Source organism: Melozone crissalis, unplaced genomic scaffold (assembly GCF_028551555.1).
Source record: "Melozone crissalis strain CALT ecotype California unplaced genomic scaffold, PUWL_Pcris_2 ptg000088l_1, whole genome shotgun sequence".
Lineage (NCBI taxonomy): Eukaryota > Metazoa > Chordata > Aves > Passeriformes > Passerellidae > Melozone > Melozone crissalis.
In genome coordinates this window covers 131566-149080 of record NW_026535865.1, presented here as the reverse complement: position 1 = coordinate 149080, position 17515 = coordinate 131566, and the positions used below count along the sequence as shown (strand labels likewise).

The 17515-nt window shown below is 44.0% G+C and overlaps 1 protein-coding gene across 3 annotated transcripts in view; it reads left to right on the top strand.

Moving 5' to 3' along the window:
• The first annotated feature begins 846 nt into the window (after positions 1 to 846).
• Positions 847 to 17515, top strand: part of RANBP3 (RAN binding protein 3) — a 53200-nt gene continuing 36531 nt past the window's right edge. For 2 of the 3 annotated variants that reach the window (XM_054290969.1, XM_054290967.1), the window contains exons 1-2: positions 847 to 935; positions 15783 to 15838. In XM_054290969.1, coding sequence (XP_054146944.1) covers positions 914 to 935; positions 15783 to 15838 — 78 coding nt within the window. In that variant the 5' untranslated portion in view covers positions 847 to 913. Of the gene's footprint in view, positions 936 to 15782; positions 15839 to 16798; positions 16843 to 17515 lie in introns of those variants that run through there. The other variant, XM_054290968.1, reaches the window with a different exon arrangement.

Below are 17515 nucleotides of genomic sequence, written 5' to 3'. Positions count from 1 at the left end.
GGTTGGATGTGGTGTGGAGCTACCTGGTCTAGAGAAAGGTGTCCCTGTCTATGGAAATGTGGGGAATGAGATGGACTTTAAGGTTCCTTGGAAGCCAAATCCTTCTGTGATTACTCTGGTGGTTTTTTTTTTTTTTTTTTTTTTTTTGTTTTGTTTTTTTTTAATTAGTGTCATTCATTTATTTGTAAGAAGTTTTGTCCATTTTGCTGTTATATTCCTGATGGGCAATTCTCCTAGCAGGTAAACCAGATGGTTTCATTTCATGATACTTACAAAAGCAATCAGGAGCCCGGCCCTTGGATTCTGCCTTACGCTAGTGCGATAGCTTGTGAGGGATGTAGTCAAATGAAGGGCACTCTGCATGCTGCTGTTAAATGAACCTTGAAGCAATCACTAGGGGTAAGATGAAAATCATTAATTGCTCAATTCCTACGCCCTGTGCCAGCTGCTGTTGAGCGCAGGACGTGGCACCAGGAGCAGCTCATGGCCCGCCCGCCCGGGCTCCGCGGCCGCGGGAAGGGCAGACGGCAAGGCCGCGCACGGGACGGAGACGCGCGAGCAACTGGCCCCGCTCCGACCGCCGCGGTACATACGGTGCCCGGGCAGCAGGGAGCGATCGGGCCAACGGGGGCCCCATAACGAGTCGGCCCGCGGGGACGCTGCCCAGACCGGCCGCCTGGAGCTGCAGAACCGCCCGGGAACCAACAGGGCACCGCGCACAGCCCCCGGCTCCGCAAGGGACGGCTCCGCAAGGGACGGCTCCGCAAGGGACGGCTCCGCAAGGGACGGCTCCGCGCACGCGCAGCGCCCTCCCGTAGCGGCCGCAAATCGGAGCGTGCGCGCCGCGCGGGGCCCGCGGCGAGCGGTGTCGTCCGGCCGCGCGATGCATTGTGGGCGCGGCTGAGGAAGTAAAATGGCGGACCTGGCGAACGAAGGTAGGTGGGAGTTGCAGGCGTCGCTGCTCTGGCCTACAGCGGCTCTGCGCCGCCGTGAGCCTAGTCTAGTCCGGCTCGGCCTGGCCCTGCGATCCACGTTCAGGGGCCAGTTCGGGAGCGCCACCTCCCCGCGGCCGTCCCTGTCCTAGTGGGGCGAGCGGCCGGACAAAGGGAGCGCCTTGGTCGGGCCACCGCGCTGTCCGCGAGGCGCGGGCGGACGAAGCCAGGCTGGGGCCTTCGTCCTTAGGTGCCTCCCGCGGGTTGGTGGCTCTGGGTTCGCGATGCGGCGATTCCCGAGGCCGGTGGCCTGGGGCCGTTGCTCTCTGGAGGCGGACAGTGGGCCCGGCGTTGGGCATGGCCCCTGGAGCGCGGTAGCGAGCGCTGTGTCTTGGCCCCGGCTCTGAGCCGCTTTGTACCCCGCCTTGTCCACTTGCCTTTTGAAGTTATTCTCCACTGCTTTCGTATTACTGTAGATCTTTCCTTTGCTTACACTCATGTTAATACTTTGTTTAGTTCAAGGATTGATTGAAGGCCTATGTAAAACAAGGCAGGGTATCATAGTAGATGCATTGTATTTTTTGGAGCTGAAAACATCAGAGGTGGGCTAGTAAAGTGGCTTCCATTTTTTCTGAAGAGCATTAGAAGAACCTGGGCTGCAATACTGCAGTATTTGGGTATTCTGTCCCAATGTGCGTACAGTGGTGTTTTAAGCGGCAGTGGGTATCTATATTTTGGCTTTAGGAATGACATATGTCTCTCAGTGTTTTGGCAAAAGCCAGTTTGCCCAGCTGTCTCTGTTGTGTCTCATCATTCCTCTCAGCTAATGGAACAGGAAAAGAAATGCCCAGCAGGAGGTGAATGAAAATGTATGCGAGACCCCTTCTTTCAGGACTGTTTCTTACTTTGGAACTCAGTGTTAATTATTGTTCTGATATTAGCGTTAAACAACAGGAAGCAAATAAATGTTGTAGGTGCAGCCTTTGAAGATGAAGCCTACAAACAGCTAAAAATACAATTACACTTAAGTTAACAAATCCTGTGATGTGGCATGGCTTGGGCTGTTGGCTTCCAGACTCAAGGTGAGTTGTCAGTGCCTGAGGAGGCATGATAAGTGGTCTCAAGAATAGTAGTAGCCAAATCTGTAATGACTATTTGTGAGAAACTTAACATCAGTACTTAATTTGTATACTGCCATTATAATGACCTTATAATAAATTTTAATGGGTTCTTTTGTTCTCTTAAAATGAGAAGCTTGGCAGTAGCTATCTTAAGTCATGCAATTTCCTCACTTTACCTCCTCTTTCTGCTGGGGATCATTAAGCTCAGCAGTTTACCAATATTTATTACATCTTCTGATGATGACTTGCCATATGTTTCTATCTCTACTTCTCTTTTTCTGACGGGTCTTGTAGACTGTCTAGGATGGCAAGGGGGAGTTTGATCCCATCCTTGTGCTCCTTTCCTGCCTCCAGAGACTTGCCTCACCTGTAAACCTCTTTAGTTTATACTCCCCTGTCTTTCCAGAGTTGTCATCTGTTGCTGTCATTCAAATGTCATTCAATTTCTTCTTGCAATAAGAATGTGATACAGTCTTTCCTCAGATGAAGTAAGATAAGCTTACTTTGGAACTGTTGTCTCTTCATTCTAATATCATTGTCTGTTGCTAGTTTTGTTCCTTTCAGTGCCATTTTTGAGGTGTGTGTTCTTTGCATAACAGTGGAAGTACGTGCACTTCCTGGAATTCGCATCTTTCTGCTGAAACTTGGAGAATTCTGTAGTCTTTCTACTTGGCTTATTTGCAGTCTCTGTCATGGCAAGGATCTTCTCAGGTGACTGTTTTATCCTCATTCTTCAACACATCAGTTAGTTTTATTTTTCCATTGTTTAGGTGAATGCTTTACTTTCTTGTGCTCAGGTATTTTAATCTAAGTGTGTGAAGTAAGTATTTTGGTACTGATAATGTTCATGTTCACAAAAAAGTGTGATTACAGCGAAGTTCTTAATGTTCCTGAATCTTGATTGATCTGTACAACAGTGCTGTCTCAGTCATACTTTGTTCTTAGGTGTGAACTAAGTATTCTTTGACACATAGTCTACACAAGTACCTAGAATGGGGTTTCAGTCATTCTTGCAGACTGTTTTTGTTTGGTGTGTTTAAATAGTCCAGTGGACAGGCAGCTTTTACTGGCTGTTCATGCAAGTGAAACTCAAGATTTTTACCTGTTTGATTACTGCAGCAAACCTTTTCCTGGCCTTGAAAAGTGCTGAGATTTGTGTGGCTTGTGTCCTCTCATCTTACTAATATAAAGCTCTTCTAACCTATAACTTTTACCATGACACCCATCTTTAAATTCATTGATTGATGTTTCTGATTCCAGTAGTATATTAGGTACCTTTACCTTCTAGGTTCTGATATCTCTCTTAAACTATTGAGTGTCTTAAATCACTGCTAAGCTGTCAGTGCTGCCTCCAAGTAACCATTCTACCAATGTCCTTTGTAACTTCGAACTATTTTAATGGATGATCTTTCTGATGCGTTTTTTCAAAGCTACAAGCATTCTCTCTAATAATTACTTCATTTTTTGTCATTCTTATTGTTCCTCAAATAGTTTTCATCCACTTGTCTTTGCTTTGCTTCCAGTGAGTTGGTGAAGCTGCTCCCCTGCCTCTTTATATTGGAGTGATGACCAATTGTATCTTGACAAGAGAAGGTTATTGGTTTAAGGGGGTCCTCTGCTGCACAGAAGGGGGCTGAAAGATGACATAGTCCTAGTGACACTTTCTGAAGAAGTTTGTACTGTGAAGTTTGCTAGGAGCAGATCCTGGTCTTGGCATTGCCTGTCATGGTGGGAGATGAGTTGATAAATATGGAGCTAATGAAGAGGAGGAGAGAGTAGTTTCTCTGTAGCTGTGTGAAGTTTGATTGACTTTGCTGCAAAGATTTAGTGACATGGTAATAAAGGTTTTGGGGACTGTCATTGTGAGGGTGATAATTGAAAAACAGGGGTTTAGTCTGGTAAGCACAATTGTTATTGGTACTATTGTATTAAGTAGTTACTGAATGTTCTTAGAAACTTTCTTTGGAGTCTTTGGTACTTCACTGCCACATGTGTGAAGTGTCAGTTTTAAGACAATCCAGCTAGAATACCAAAGAGAACTAGCACCTTCCTGTTGGTCCTATATATTTATGGGAACTGGAATGCTTTTCTCATTAACTTGTGGCTAAAACATAACTAGTAATTTGCTTGTCTATAACTTACTGCTGAAGCTGCATTTTTAAGACAACAGACTTCCCTTGTGTGGGGAATGAATTACTTAATCTTCTCAGTGGCTGAAAGGTGATACAGATTTTTCTCAGGGCTAAAATTTGATGGATGTGTTAACATTTTCCTTTCAGGAGGTGTCTGCAACTTACTTGGCTTTATGAAATTGCTGAGTATACAGTTCAAAATCATAACATGTTTACTGTATGTAACTGCTTTTAATTAATTAGAGGCTAGAGAGCGGTGGTGCAGGAAGGGACCTGGGGGTTCTGGCTGATGGCAGGTTGGATCTGAGCCAGCAGTGCCCTGGAGCCAGGAGGGCCAACCGTGTCCTTGGGGGCATCAGGCCAGCTGAGTGAGGGAGGGGATTGTGTCTCTCTGCTCTGCACTGGAGCAGCCTCACCTCGAGTTCTGGGGGCAGTTTTGGGCACCACAGTATAAAAAAGACATTAAGCTAGTAGAGGAGTGTCCAAAGAAGGGCCACAAGGATGGGGAAGGGTCTAGAGGGGAAGGTGTATGAGGAGCTGCTGAGGGCACTCTGTTTGTTCAGCCTGGAGGAGACTGAGGGGAGACACCAATGCAGCCCTCAGCCTCCTCATGAGAGGCAGGTCCCAGTCTGTACACTCTCATGACCAGTGAGAGAGCCTGAGGAGGCAGCATGGAGCTGAGTCAGGGGAGGTTCAGCTTGGATACCAGGAAAAGGTTTTCCACCCAGAGGGAGGTTTAGCATATAAGGCTTCTCAGGGCAGTGGTCACAGCACCAAGCCTGAGTTCAAGAAGTGTTTGGACAATGCTCTGTCATATGGTGGCCTTTTTGGGGTGCCCTGTTGTCCCGGTTTAGGGCAAATTTGGGAGAAAACCGCCAAAGGGGTTCCTCTAGAAAGCAGATTCAAGCGGCCCCTCCCCCAACTGGTTTATGAAAGTATTTCCTTGGAGGAAAGTAGAAAAAACCCTGCTTATTTAACAGGCAAAGCATTCACCAGCACAAAAAATGAGCAGTATTAAACAATAAAACCTCTTGCCACTCTGAAGAGATGACAAACTCAGAAAGTCCCCTTCGTGGGCTGTAGCTTGGCTCACTCAGTCTCCTATCATTCCTCTGGTGATGGAAATGCTGCGGCCCAGGCCCTGGCAGGCCACAGGTGTGAGCTGCTGGTGCTCTTCTGGGTGTTCAGTCCAGAGCAGGTTTAAACAGTTCCAGGAAAAAGAAAAACCACAGTCCAGTGAATTTGCCTCAGCGAGCTAAAAACTGACTAAAAGCAAAGGAGAGCTCTGTCCGTGTGCAGACAATACAGTCCAGGAGAAGGATGTAGGGGAGCAAGTGCAATTTCTGATAACAAACTTTGTGTTTCTTCTCTCTCCCGCTTTGCTCTTGGAACCAGTCTTAATGGTGCAGAATTTATTTCTGGGCTAAACAGACTAATAGGGATACAAGCATCATAAAGTCACCTCTGGACATTTCACCCCTTATCCCCATATCGTCAGCTTACTACCAAAGCTAATCTATATTCTAACTCAACACATACATTTATATACACAGTATACAGCTATATACAATGACAGTGGCATTCAGCAGACAGTGATATTTACTCCTAGTTCTCACCCAACAGTCAGATCTCCCTGAGGTACGTGTCGTGTTGTTCCATCTTTTTGCATTATCTACCGTGTGTAACCTGGTCCCTGAGCAAAGACAATCCCACAAATGGGTTTCTCTGTACTCAAGGCAGAATTCATCCAAACTGTCTTTCCTAATAAACCTCTGACATGTGCCACTGGGACTTTGTCTACTGTATGCAAGGGCAGAGGTTCAGATTGGATAGGGCCTGCTTTGTTAATGAAGCCTCAGGTGTTAACTAACCAGGTGGCTTTTGCTAGATGCTGCTCCCAGTTTTTGAAAGATCCCACACCCTATGCTTTCAAGGTGGTTTTTAAAAGTCCATTGTACTTCTCCACTTTGCCTGCAGCTGTGCATGGTAGGGGATATGGTACACCCACTCAATGCCATGTTCCCTAGCCCAGGTGTTGATAAGGCTGTTCTTGAAATGAGTCCCCTTGTCTGACTCAGTCCTCTCAGGGGTACCATGCCTCCACAGGACTTGCTTTTCAAGGCGCAGGATGGTGTTCTGGGCAGTAGCATGAGACACAGGGTGGGTTTCCAACCAGTGGTGGCTCCTACCATTGTGAGCACCTAGTGCTTGCCCTGGCGTATCTGGGGCAGTGTGATGGAGTCAATCTGCCAGGCCTCCCCATACTTGTACTTGGACCACCGCCCACCATACCAGAGGGGCTTCACTCACTTGGCCTGTTTGATGGCAGCACACATCTCACAGTTGTGGATAACCTGAGAAATACTGTCCATGGTTAAATCCACCCCTTGGTCTCATGCCCACTTATAGGTGGCATCTCTGCCCTGATGACTTGAAACATCATGAGCCCATTGAGCTAAGAACAACTCCCCCTTGTGCTGCCAATCTAAGTCTGTCTTTAACACCTCTATCTTTGTAGCCTGGTCTATGCTGATTGTTTTGGTGCTCCTCATTAGCTCGACTCTTGGGGATATGGGATATGACTGATTTTCACAGTTAGTTTCTCTGTCCTGGTAGCAATGTCTTTCCACTCTTCACTCACCCAAACTGGTTTTCACTTATGCTGCCAATTAGCCTTTTTCCACCTTTCCAGCCAAACCCACAGAGCATTGGTTGCCATCCAGTGTAGAGGTAGAGCTTTGGCCACTTCTCAACTTTCAGCAATGTCCAGGGCCAGTTGAACAGCTTTGAGTTCAGCAAGTTGACTTGATCCACTTCTCCTTCAGTAGCTTCTGCAGGCTGTTGTGTTGGGCTCTATCCGCTGCTTTCTGCTTTAGTTTCATCCCTACAATGCAACAAGAACCATCAGTAAAAAGAACGTAATGTGTTCCTTCTACTGGCAATTGGTTGTATGGTGGAGCTTCTTCAGCACATGAAACTTGCTCTTGTTGTTCTTTGTCAGTGACACCAAAGTTTTCACCTTCAGACCAATTTGTAATTATCTCCAAGATCACAGGGCTATTCAGTTTTCCAGTATGGGTGTGCTGTGTGATGAGAGCAATTCACTTGCTCCGTGTGGCATGGTGGGTAGAGGGAACCTTTGGTGTGAACACCCAACCCAACACCGCTAGTCAGGATGCCAGGAGGAGTTGTGCTTCAGTGCCAGTCACCTCTGAGGCACTGAAGCACAACTCTGACTCCTTCATAGGCTGCTAAAATTTCTTTCTCTGTTGGCTTCAGACCCTCTGTAGCTTTGACTCCAAAATCCTAGTGATTGACCTCGAGTCTCACCAGCCATCTTCTGCCAAAGGCTCCAGGACAGACCATGGCCCCTGGCTGCAGAGTAGAGCGTGTTCTTCACCTCTCTGGTCCTGTCCTGACCGGGCCGAGGGCTACTGCATGAGCAATCTCCTGTTTGATCTTGGCAAAGGCTTGTTGCTGCTCAGGGCCCCACTGGAATTTGTTCTTCTTGTGGTTGACCAGGTAGAGAGGGTCACAATCTGGCTTTACTCAGGAATGTGCATTCTCCAAAAACCTATGGCGCCTGGGAAAGCTTATGTTTCCTTCTTGCTGCTTGTTGGAGACATCGCAGTGATCTTGTTGATGATCTCAGTGGGAATCTGACACTGTCCATCTTGCCACTTTACCCCCAGGAACTGGATCACTTGAGCAGGTTCCTTGACTTTGCTCTTCTTGATGGTAAAACCAGCTTTCAGGAGGATCTGGATGATTTTCTCTCCTTTCTCAAGCATTTCTGCTGCTGTGTTCACCCACACAATGATATCATTGATGTACTGCAGCAGTTCTGGAGCCTCAGTCTTTTTCCAGTGTTCAGTCGCCCCAGGACACCTTTGCAGGGCCAGGAGTTGGACTCAGTGTTCCTAATGAGTCCCTTGCAACTCAGCATATTTTATGATTTGATGAAAACACAGAAGGTGAGCAAACTGAAGTAGTTCCTTTTAGACTCTTCAGTATAATTTCTTTACCGGAGTTGTAGGACGCTGACGTTGCTTCTGTGCTGTTTTGGTGTTGGGGGTTGCCCTGATTGTTTATGCTACTTGCCTTATGGTAGCTTTTGGACAGAGGAAGATCTGCTGTTACTTTGAGAGAAAATTTGTCATTCACCACTGACTGTCTGCAGACTCTAGAAACAAGATTTTTTTCCCTATGGTGACTTCAGATGGATTAGTGGGTACAAAGTTAGGCTGAGTGACATGCCCAAATAATTCACACCCAGACACCATAAAGAGCTATTTAATTGACAAGACAGGGCTATCTAAATGCTTTAATACTTCTTGTGAACACTTTTTTGAATTCTTTATTTTATCTACATTACTAAATAGTTGCCCTCCCTCATGGCTTTCCCCTCTGATATGAAAATAAGCTACTTTTTTTCTTTTCTGACTTGTAACATTTGCAAAAGTATCTCTTTTCACCATGTCAGTTCTATTCGCATGACATCTCTTGTGAAGATTGGCCATAAATTATCCGGTTGTGTTTCTTGTTTCTGTCATGGCTGGATTTTGCTTGTGGAGGTCTTTCTGCAGATAAGCTCTTAGTGACAGCTTGCTCTTTGCTTTGAGTCTGTTGTTGGCTATTGGAAGAGAATCTTGTGTTATCAACACCTTTTGAATTTTTTTTAATGCTGCAAGTCATCTATATCTCTTGATATGTTACATTTAGCATGATTATTCTGCTCTTTGTAATGTAAATGGTGAAAAAAATTCCCAAGAACGTTTTTTGTGGCCTGCAATATTCCAATAAGCATAATTAAACCTAAGTTTGAAATTTTATTTTCTTGACTATTAGATAAGTGTTTCACAAGTGACAAATTACCACTATGACTATTTTAAGTCAGGTAACAGTCTAATTGCTGTTCTTTTTAACTCTTGTTCGTGATTCACAGGTACACTTTTTCTCTCAGGTGATATAGAGTTACAGTTGGAGTAGCTATTCCCAACTTGTATGCTTCTGGTGTCGAAGAGTGCTTCTTGAAATTGAAGCATGGGCTTGCTTACCAAGAATTTGCTCTGTAGATTTTTTTTCCCTGCCTCATGTAGTTTTCCATGTCATCAGGCACTATTCCATTTCTAAATGTAATTTGGAGTAAATTTAAAAAGAAAAAGCATTTGAAACATTGTAATTCTTAGCTTTAAAAATAAATTCTTGTCTTAATAACGTGGCTACGGCAGATCTGGTGAGGTCTGGAAAGTTGTTTTCGTGCCATGGTTCCCTCTAAAATTTAAAGATTAACCTGAATTGTCAAGACATTTGGTGATCTGGGTTGCATATCCTGTGAGGAGGCTGGGTGTGTTCAGCCTAGAGGAAGGAAGTCTTCAGAGAGGCACATCTGGAGCTTATCCAGGTCTGTGAGGAAGTTGTGAGAGAGACAGACCCAGGCCCATCAGAGTGGTGTATGTTGAAAGAACAAAGACAAAACGCGAGAGGTGGAATGAGATGTTCAGACTGGAAATAGGGGAAAGGGTGAGTTTTTGTGGTGGTGGTGGTGGTAGGTTTTTTTCACCATAGGTACAGTCAAGCAGTAGAGAAGAGATTGCCCTGGGAGGCTGCTCAGTCTCTGTCCTTGGATGTTAAGACCAGACTGAATAACCTGATTAACCTGGCTTGACATCAGAATTGACCTAATTGAAGCAGGAGATTGGACTAGAGACCTCCAACCTGATTTATGCTGTATCCTTATGGTAGAGGCAAAATAGGCTCAGCAGTGAAGAAAATGACTGCTTTTTTGGCCCTTGTCACTGCTGTGCCATGAGATATACTCTGTGAGCCTGAGAACTCTACAGAGATACACACTCCTTCAGGTGTTTTTTTCTATTTTCATAAGAATCCATAGTTTGGGTTGGAAGAGACCTTTGAAGACATCTACCCCTCCCCCCATCCCCATTGTTCACGGACACCTTCCACTACACCAGATTGCTCCAGACCTCATCCAGTTTGGCCTTGAATGTTGCCAGGGTTGCCATCCACAGGTCCATGAAGCAACCTGTGCCAGGGCCTCACCACCATTGCAGGGAAAAACTTTTTCCTTATATCTCATCTAAATTTACCTTGTCAGTTTGAAGCCATTCCTCCTTATCCAAAGTCCCTCTACTGTGGAGCCCCTTTAGGTTCTGGACCAGGCTCTAAGGTCTCTCCAGAGCAGGCTAAACACCCCCAGCTCTCCCTGCCTGTTCCCAGAGCAGAGGGGTTCCAGCCCTTGGAGCATCTCTGTGGCCTCCTCTGGACTTGCTTCAGCAGCTCCACATCCTCCTGTTGTTGTTCCCCAGGGCTGGAAGCAGCTCTGCAGGTGGGATCTCACCTGAGCAGGGTAGAGGGCAGAATCCCCTCCTGCCCATGCTGGGCAATGAGGCCAGCACAGGGTGGGTTTCTGTGTGCCGATGCCTGTGGCTGGGGCATGTTGAGCTTCTTATCCACCTGCACCCACAAGTCCTTCTCCCCAGGCTTTTTCTCAATCCTTTCTCCCCTCAGCCTGTGTTTGTTCTTGGGATTGCCCTGACACGTGCAGGAGTTGCCTTGTAGAAGTTCATACGGTTTACATAGTGTCACCTCTCCAGCCTGTCCAGATGGCATTCCTTCCCTCCAGCATATCAGCTGCGCCATGCAACTTTGGTGTCATTGGCAGACTTCCTGGGTGCCCTCAATCCCACTGTTCATGTCACCAAAATAGATATTAAGCAGTGCTGGTCCCAGACTTGGTCTCCACTTGGACATCGAGCTGTTGACTGCAAGTCTGAGTGCAGCCACCAGCAAATTCCTTATCCAGGGAGAGGTCCATCTGTCCAATTTAGAGACAAGGGATCTCCTTCAGGACAGTGTCAAACGTTTTGCACAAGTCTAGGCAGACTGTCAGTTGTTCTTCCCTTGTCCACCAACACTGTAAGACAATCATAGAACCAAATTTGTCTGGTCTGGTTTGCTTTACGTGAAGCCATGTTGACTCTCTGCAATCACTGCCTTATTTTCCATGTGCCTTAGCAGAGTTCCCAGGTGGAGGGTCATGGAGTCTGCTCTATGATCTTGCCAGGTGCAGAAGTGAGGCTTCCCAGCCTGTAGTGCCCCAAGCCTGCCTTTTCTTCCTTTTTGTAAATGGGGGTTATGTTTCCCCTTTTCCAGTCACTGGGAACTTCCTCAGATGGCCACAACTTCTCAATGAATGGAGAATGGCTTGGCCGCTTCCTCTGACAGTTCCCTTAGCACTCATTGGATGCATTTCATCAGTTCCCATGGACTTGTGCACCTTCACCTTCCTTAGATGGTCTCAAGCCTGTTTTCCTATAGCACGTGGTCCTTCATTATGCCAGTCCCTGCTGCTTTCCCCTTTTATAACTTGGTTTGGAGCACTTCTTGGTGAAGACGGAGTCGGAAACATCATTGAGTACCTCAATATCCATGGAAACCAGGTCTCCTGTTTCTTCCTGGAGAGGGCCCATGTTTTCCCCAGCCTTTCTCTTATCACCAGTGTACCTACAGAAGCTTCTTGTTGCCCATGACCCCTTGGATTTTTTTTCAATGAGTCATTTCATGCTGCAATAAAGGTCTGACACTTTGTGGCTGCTAGAGGTGCATCATGTGAGTGAATGTTTTGTTTAGCTGTGGGAAATATGGTTGACAAGGGAGAGTTTGCTACAGCTACTAGTGGTCACTAAAAATCTCATAGTAAATAGTATGTATGACTTGAAGATGATATCTGTGCATGAGCTATGGAGTATTTTCTGTTTCTGCATTTTGATTTCCACAGCTTGTGAAGGAAGCTCAGCAGATTTAATAGTACATGCTTTTCTCACAGCACATAGGGCATTTATCAATAGTTAATGACTTGATGGTAAAATATGTTAAAGAAATTTAATTTAGCCTGTGAAATCCAGCTCTTGAGGTTTTTATAATTATTCATGCAGGTTGAAATATCTGCAGAGTGAATAAACTGCAGGAAGGAGTTCTGTGGATTCAGTTGGTTTTCAGTTGTGGATTCAATTTGATTTGACAGCCTAAAACTATTCAGGTTTGTATAGTTCCAGTTCTTGAGATTGGAGAGGTACTATCTCTGATGCTAGTTACTGAAGTTTTGCTTTCCTCCTTACATGCTTGGACTTCATCTGAATACCTTTATCAAGACTGGCTTGGTTAGAAAATTGACAATTCTCTAGATCTTTGTTTTGCTGTGTTTCTGTCTGCTTTTCTGAAGAAAAAAACCCCAAGCCTAATCCTCAGTTTTTAAGAACTGTGTGTTGTGACTGCTTGTCTGTTGGTGAAGGAGATCTCATGTTCTCTTACATGCATTCTACCTGAAGTTTAGAGGTAGAGGTTTTTTCCTTCGTACATATTTCCTTCCTTTCCTTTATTTTATTTTAAAGTTGCTGACAGTTTAGTGGACCTGGCAGATCTGTTTTATCATAGGTCATCCTTCAGACATCCTGGTATAACAAAATCTTGAGAACGTGACCGTCTGGCCCAGATGTTGGCTAGTACAAATAACAGTGGAATTCTTGTTTTGAATCAGCACTTGACTGGAAAAACCAAAGAAAACCATCTGCATTTCCGATCTGCAAAAATAAAAGCTGATATGGGGGTTCTTCAGTTGATGGAAACAACTGATGGTATGTGTAAGTGCTTTTGTATGAAAAACATTAAATGCTAGAGAGCTCTATGTAAATGCATTTGAAAACATAACTAGAAATAGGAACCAAAATCTGGAACTGGGCATTTGAATGGGAAATTTGATACTAGAATTTTTTTACAGAAAAAAATTGATGCAGAAAGGGATGATTGAGGGCAGTATTACTTTGCTTTTGATGCCTTCAATGAAAATGTTTACCCAAAATTTAAATAAGGCTTAACAAAATAGGCTGTATTTAATGAAGGTGGTCAGATGAGGCAAATTAGTGATCCCTTCTTGCCTTGGGCTAGAGTTAGGGAGATGTGTTCAGCACTGTGGTATTGTTGCAGACTTCAGAAAGGACACAAATGAGCAGGTGTTCCCTGTGTCTGTTCCTGAGTAAGCACTGGTACAGTTGTTAGCTGTGAGTGCCTCTTGTCTCATCGTTGCTCCTGATGCTGTCAGTTGGTCTCGCAATCAGCAAGAGCAGTAGTGAGATTCTTGGACCTTGAATACATGACTGTGTTCCTTCAGTGGACAAAGACTATCAGATGTTGCGCCAGTGTTCCCTTTTTCAGGTTGACTGATAGACCTGGCCATAGTTTGCTTCATTAGATCCTTTTGCTATTCTCATTTGTCATAGCTGGACACAATCTCAAATATTTGGAGGTTTTTCACTCGCTTTTGTTCTTTGTTCTTTCATCAAGTTATTTTTTTCCTGTGAGCTTTCTGCTGTTTCTGACATCTGTCTTCTTTTTTCCTGAGTGCTTAGTTTTCAATCACTGGACTCCATTTTGTATTTTGTGTTACTTTGCATCAATTTCTCTGGCTACTCATTCCATCTTTTGCCAGCTGTCCCGGAGTGCTCTTCTCTGCACTCTGCATTGTTGTTGAATCTGTTTATCTTTGCTCTCTCTCATTACTTCAGTCCTTTGTTATGCACTAGAGAGACAAGTAGATTTTGTTCAGTTCTCCTTGGTATTTGTGGAATTTGGTGTAGGAGTCTCTTGTAAGGTGTGCATGACAATCAAGTCCCCATTCTGGTAGATGTCCCTACTCATTGGTTTGGCAGAGGGCATGCTGCTGTAGCAGTAGCACTAATGAGCACTGAAGTATTGTCTTGGTCTGAAAAGACAGGTGTCTGCTAAAGAAGGCAGGAGCTTCCCCTGAAATGGTTACTGTAAACCCCCTCCCTCCACATTGTTATAATTTTGAAATTAAGGAGCTCACAGGCAAAGATACAGGAGCAGGAATAACAGTTCTTTATTAGGAAAGAAAATTTAAAAAAATAGAAGAAAAGAAACAATACAGTAATACAAAACAACACTGACAGAGTCAGGATACAACCCGAAACCCCGCGGGTCAGGGTGTTGGTAGCAGTCCCATTAAATGGTGGATGCAGTCGTCCTGCAGTGAGTGGTGTGGTTCTGTTGGAGCTGTGATCCTGTGTTTTCCTCTGAAGATCCAGTGCTGGTCTAGATGGGCCTGGTTTTCCTCTAGGAATCCGGTGGAAAAGGCTGACTGTGGTCTTCCAAATTTCTGATTATATCCAGAGAGGAATGCTTGGCTCCTCCCTCTGGGTGGCACACCTCACAATGGGATGATGGAATTTTTATCAGTCATGCAGTGAGACTCAATGGCCCACTAACAGAAGATATCTCCCCGAGGGAGGATTAGTTGTGGAAAAGATCAAGAAAACTACCCAATTAACAAAAGATAACTGCACCACTTCTAACAAATAGGAACAGAATACACACCAGCATTTCCAACCTAAGACAAGTATACCACATGGTATTAAAAAATAACTGTCACTTTGAAGTCAGGGTTTAAAAGCTTGGCTGTTGTCTCAGTGAAGCCCCCCACAGGCAGTTTATACTGAGGTGCAGGAAATGAAAATGGATCCCTGTCTTGTTTCAACACACTCTGGGTTTTGGGACAGGTATTGCATATAAGGGTCTATATTGTTTTCACTTCTGAAATGAATTGCCTGCACAGTGCTCTTATTAATAAACATTTTTAAGATTAGCATTATTTGCTGGATAGATGAACTTAAAAAATAAAGGGAAAAGATATCAGGCAAAATGATGTCATAAGTAACTTAGTTTCTTGATTAATTTTACCTTTTGTAGAACAAATTATGCCAGTCTTGCTAGATCAGTCTTGTAGTGATCCATCTAAAATATAGAAAGATCCATCTAAAAAATAGAGGCTCTTCTACCCTCTCAATTAAATGCACAGTTCTGGTAATAATTTTCATAATTTTGTGTACGTCAACTAAAGTTTTACTTTTTCAGCCAAACTGATCTAATATAGCAGTTCCCAAATTGACAGTTTCATCCCTTTTTCCTTATATGGTGGTCCAAGTACTTTACTGAGCCTGCAAGATTTTGTGATACTGTTCTTTTTTTTGGTGCAAGGTAGCTCTTGATAACTTTATATTTCCTTTTTCTTTTATGCTAGCCTTTCAAGCTCTGAAAGCTTTAAAAGTTTTAGTTTTCTTAGGTGTCTAAACTTGTTTATAAGACTGGAAAATTGCAAAGGTGGAACTTATTTATTTGATTTCTTTGCAAATCTAGCTCTCTGTAAATCCCATTTCCAGACTGAAAGACAGCTGAAATATTGTACTCATCTTTATATACAAACATACAGGAGGGCTGCTGACTGCCTAGTGTGTGTGCAGCTTCTCTTAAAATATAACTCACAGATAAGATGCATCAGTTTGTTGAATGCTCAGGAATTCTCACCTCTGCTTTATCACACACACTCCCCCTTTTTACTTTTGAAGATCAAGTCCTTATAAACATCTGTTATCAGGAGCTGGTAGAAACAATATGTGTAATGGCTAGGGATTCATTGTTGCTAAAAGCATCATAGAACATAACATTTTCATAATTGTCAATATGAATGTGCTTGGAAAAAACTCCAATGATTTCTTTTTTTACAGAAAAACCTGCCATTGCCCCACCTGTCTTTGTATTTCAAAAGGATAAAGCACAGAAGGTAAGGAGATATTGGCACTTTTTTTTGGTTTTGTTCTTAGCCCTGACTCCTTCCTTCCATGGTGATTAGCCTTTGTATTGTTGTGAAGCTGAAGGTGGCTAATAGAGCATTAACATCATTAATGGGCATAGGGCAGGCAGGTACTGAGGGGCTAAAAGTGGGAAGATGTATGGTGGTTTCACAATTATGGGTAGCTCTTCAGACAGAAGATGGACCAATGTGGAAGAAAAAGTATGGTGAAGGTGTATCTTGAACATGAGTCAGAGGAGTGCTGATGCACTTAGCATGACAAAGCTACAAAATTTATTTTTCTGATAATAGGGTTAAGATAAAGCAAAGACAACTGGTCCAGATGATTGCTTTTTACCTCAGGGTACTTAAATGTCTCTCATATCTTTGGTTTGTATGCTGTGAAGTGTCTAGTTACCTTGGGAAGTGGTAATTCTGTTCCTGCATCTCAATATGGTATTTAATTCTGTCTGGTTAATAGTAAAAGCTAGTAAGATTTATGTGGGAAAAAAATCAAGGTTATTCAGGTTTCTGTTGAAGATGGTGGGAACCAAGAGAAGTATGTGATACGCTTTCTGTCGGATCACTGGATTGCTTTGTTGTTTGTGGAGTCAGAAATGTTTGAATTGAAATACTGAATCATTTTTCAGTTGATAGCTTTTCTTTAGTTTAGAACAAGTACCAGACTGAAGCTTTCTCACAGGTTCAATAGGCGTATTCCTCAGCAGGAGCTTGAAATAGTTTTTCAGCTTGGAAAGGATTTAAGTCTGCTGTCCTCCTAGTATTAGCTAATCAAATTAAATCTGCTAGAGAGTAAGTACTTTCAAGACATTCTTTTAATTACATATTTTACAGTGACTGTTTAGATATACTGTGGAATGAAGGAGTGGTAGTGTTTGCACTACCAATTTTGATCACGTTTCCTTTTAGGAAACAGCTCCCAGTCACCCACTGTTGCTTAGACTGATCTGAAGTCCCTTATGAGTTGCATCATGGTGAGTGTTCTCTGCAGGTGTCCTTTACCATGGTGGTGATCATAGCAGTGTGCAGTCCAGGCAGAGTGACATGGTCCTGTGTCCTTTTTACCTGGCCTGGTCTTTACATGCCAAGATAGAGTTCTTGTACTCTCAAGTTCCTTCATGATGCACCTTTGCTTCTGCACCCCTTCAGCAGCCTCCATACTGCATGCCTTCAGCATTAAGCTGTGCAAACTCCTGCACTGAGCTGTGAGGCAGTTCTGTTGCGCTCTGATGGGTGTCAATAAAATATTTGTAAAAATATATTAATTAAAGGGATAATGTGTTTTGCGACTAGCAGAGATGATCCAGAGAGAGACATCTCTGATTTTAATCTGCCCAGCTGCCTCTGAGGATGCTGAGGTGATGCTGAACAGATAGCTGTATTCAGGACCACCTCTGCCTCGGCACAGACAGAAAGTCTGGCTTTGTTTGGTAGAGAGTCTGTGGGTTTCTCAGCATCTTGAAGGCACATGAGTTAGAAATAAGTTATACATTTATTTAAATGCCAAGTGGTGGTGGTGCTGTTATTGGGGCTAGCCACTGTTGCTTTGGGCATGGAGTAAGTCTGGCTTGGGTGGGGAATAGGGCTTGTTCCTTGAAACAGATCAGAGAGTCCAGTGATAGCATCTGTCAGTTAGTTGCCAATTTT